At 36.1% G+C, this 3,642-nt stretch overlaps 1 protein-coding gene across 1 annotated transcript; it reads right to left on the bottom strand.

Annotated features, from left to right (window-relative positions):
* Positions 1 to 1,769: 1,769 nt before the first annotated feature.
* LOC149022886 (putative jasmonic acid carboxyl methyltransferase 2) lies at positions 1,770 to 3,438 on the bottom strand. The gene is made up of 4 exons (XM_089147358.1): positions 3,310 to 3,438; positions 2,762 to 3,166; positions 2,425 to 2,679; positions 1,770 to 2,343 (listed from the first exon to the last, which is right to left on the bottom strand). The coding sequence occupies exons 1-4, from the start codon at positions 3,412 to 3,414 to the stop codon at positions 1,984 to 1,986; spliced, it is 1,125 nt and encodes a 374-aa protein (XP_089003484.1). The 5' UTR covers positions 3,415 to 3,438; the 3' UTR covers positions 1,770 to 1,983.
* Between the last annotated feature and the right edge of the window lie 204 nt (positions 3,439 to 3,642).

The raw sequence follows: 3,642 nt of genomic DNA, 5'->3' as shown, positions 1-3,642 counted from the left end.
CTTCTCCCTTCCCATGACAGATGGCCAATTTGGGTTGGCCAAGCCTGGCTTAGAGGTGGCCAGATTAGATTATTTTGACCCTTATTCGGTGGGTCACAACTAGGCCTAGCTAAAGGTATATAGGGTTTTGAAAAACCCAGCCCAATCCAATCTTGTTATAATTGGACATGGGCCGGAGTGTTCATCCCTTGTAACTCATAAAAAAGCAATCCTAGTTCCCAAAGGCCCAAACCAATTAGTGCAATTAAATTACAAAATTACCCTTTCGACACTTTCACATTCCCCCTTCCGTAACCTCGTCATCAAGTCGATGGGACCTCTCAAATTTATTTTTAAATCTCCGTATGGTTTTGGATAGATTTTTATGGAGTGCCTGGCATGGATCACATGAAAACCACATTCCTTAGAGAAATGTCAACCACGTTTTTTTCTTTTATTTTATTTTCTTTCATTTTTTTCTTTCACATTCTAGGTTGTTTAACTATACGAATACGAATGTGTTTGGCGTGATGTCGGTTTTGATACCAAATATTAAGTATTTAATTAATATAATAAAAGTTTAAAGTTGATGTCAACTTCGATACCAAATATTAAGTATTTAATTAATATAATAAAAGTTTAAAGTTGATGGCACAGATTGAATTAAGCCCTTCAATCTTTTTTTTTTGGTAGACGCTTCAATCTATCTTAAAATTGGATTCCATTAGATACGTAATTAAATTTGCATACAAACAAACCGAACAGTTTAATAAGAATTTATTTATAATTTTCAACAAAGAACATGGAGCAAGTTAGAGGGATCTACGGCCTCGAGCTTCTCTCATGTTCCCAATCACTCCAATTTGGCAATTTATTGAAATTTCAGATTTTGGAATTATCCTCATGAGCATTCAAATTTCAATGTGGAACAGTCAAGTGCCTTGCTGGACACTCGATCATCCAGCCAATCGTACAGTCCGTAAAAAATCATTAAACAATGGGCTATCAATGCTCATCAATGGATTCCATGGTTGTCTCTCTGTGTTTCATAGCCGTCATTCCTCTCACTCGCTCAATCCATTTTCAGATTCTGTGAAAATCAAATCCATTGTGACATGCAACAGAGAAGATAAGGCACGGACCATACTAAAAATCTCTCATGGACCATTCCATACTGAAAAATGAGAATTCAATGGGTCTCATGTCGACTCCATCTGCTATTTAAGTGGTTGAAAACTAACAAGGGAGTACATTGTTCTCTCATGATGGGGAGATGATCTCGAACTCAAATTTTGTTGGGGGAGGAGAGGGGATTTACTAACACATTGTCCTCATGTACTAATAAATCCTTAAATTTTTTTCTAAATTTTAAATTGGGATTTTTAAAGGAGATAGTTGCTTTAATCAAGTTTTACAAATAGTAGAGAAATGATGTTGGTAGGTGAAATCAAAGGAGAAGCCATAGTAATGGTTAAATGATGGTTTTCCTAATCCGAACAATATGATGGTTTTCCCCGGTTTGACTTTTACTGATTTTAGTTTTCTTTATACTTTTATCGGGCTATATAGTATTGATAGACCACAATTTAGATCTATAATTAAGCGAGACCTTAGAACTTTTGTATGTTACTTCGATGTTAATTTCTTTTTTTCCTTCACAATATGAAACCACCACAACTTTATCTTTCCCTTTTCATCTAGAGATTGAGATTATAGAATATGATGAAAATAAGAATGCAAAGAAAAGAGAAGAAAGAAAGAAAAAAAAGAGACTTAGCTCGACACATAAGGCTTGAAAAAGAAATTCCGTTGAGTGAAAACTTAATTTTCCAACGATGGTGTAGAGAACTAATCAGATACATATATTAAGACATGCACCATTAAAGACCGCACCGGCCAACAATCACAATAACATTTATTGAGGAAATAACCAAAGTGCATCTACTTATTACTTGAGGAGATGACCAACATTAATATTTTTACACTCCTCAAGGTCCTAAAACATCACTTTACTCTCAAGGAAATAACAAAATTAACGAGCTTACCCTCTTCCTTTAAGAGGTGCTTGCTGACATACTCAATGAACCTGCTGAACAAGGTAGTAATGATAGAGTCTCCAAAGTGGTCAACAAGCATGGATTCGAAAATAGCTCTTATATACTTCGCCACCTTCTGCCCTCTTATAAAGGTATCCAACATTAACTCATTGTCATCACTGTCACTTGCGTCCCAATTGGTATCAAATATTTCTAAGTTGTCAAGATAAAAGGATCCTTCTGCACAAACTGCACTCTCTAATTCTTTGCTAGAAGGCATATAGAACGGCAAATTGAAAGAATCCACTAAGGCTTCCTCAATGCGGCCCTAAAACAAGATAAGAAAAAATGTAAAAAATTTATATACTAAGAGAAAAATTGAACGCAGTCATTAATTAAGCATGTATACCTCGGAGACCAAGTCATTTAGTGAATTAGATAACAGGTCCAAAATGCAACTCTCTTTGCCAAAAGGATCTTCACTTCTCCTGCCAATAAATGTCAAAACCATTCTTCCTTCCGGTGTCATTTCCTTCGAGCGCAAGCTAAGAAACATGGAAAAATCCTTTTGAAATTGCACTTGGTAAGCTTTCAGCACACTAGGAGGGCTTGTCTTTGCTAAGTAAATATTCCCCTTATTGTTACTTCCAACTGCTGGAGGAACCTATAGTTTTCATTATACATGGTTAGAAAAAATATAATAAAACACACGAGCGTGCATGATATGTATCAATTAGGTTTCAAACTCGAGAGAGCCAATGAAGGTCAGAAGAGGAATGAAAGAAGTCTATAGTACTGCTTGGAAAGAGCCTCTCATAGAAAGAACCGGGTAATCCTGTGATAGAAACTGGCCCAAAATCTTCACCAAAATCCTTCTTTAGCTGATCATAGAAGGTTGGCAAGGTTTTGAAAATGGTGTTGAAGTCATTACTTGGAAGATCATTGAGGAACACTAGGAATTCCGGTGTTTTACAATTCAACTGATGACATGTTTCATAGATCGCTTCAATGATTAAAGTGATCACTTGTAAGGTGTTAGGTCCCGATGAGCAGCCCAAATCTGCTATCCTTAGACATTGAGATAACTTGGTGGAATACAAATCTAAAATGCTTCGAATTATCAGTGGCTTTGCCTTGGTTATCGCTAGTTTCTGAAAGAAAAAAACAAAGTTCATGCTTAGTTGCTTGAATGGAATAAAAATGAAAGTATGAGAGAGAGAGAGAGAGAGAGAGAGAGAGAGAGAGAGAGAGAGAGAGAGAGAGAGAGAGAGAGAGAGAGAGAGAGAGAGAGTACTTGAAGTTGGGAGTTACTGGCATAGCTAGTTTCTCCATCCCCACCAATCATGTGAAGAACTTGCTGAACTTCCATGGCTTTTCTTCCCTTAAGATTCCTAAGCATCTATTTTGCATTCAATGTGTTACACAATTAAATCATCCTTGTATATATAGGCAAGGATTGATACAACTATAGCTTATAAAATGCAATATAAAATTTGTTTTAAACGTGCGAGTATAGATTTTTTTTTTTGAAAACATTTGGTTAATCTTACTAGTGTCGCTTCCACCCCCACCCCCAACAACCTAATAACTCGTAAAACATGCAAGATTTTTACCAAAGACGAAACGT

The sequence above is a fragment of the Hakea prostrata genome, chromosome 3 (assembly GCF_041222555.1).
Source record: "Hakea prostrata isolate BN-2017 chromosome 3, UWA_Hpros_2, whole genome shotgun sequence".
Lineage (NCBI taxonomy): Eukaryota > Viridiplantae > Streptophyta > Magnoliopsida > Proteales > Proteaceae > Hakea > Hakea prostrata.
This window is presented reverse-complemented; position numbering and strand designations above follow the sequence as displayed.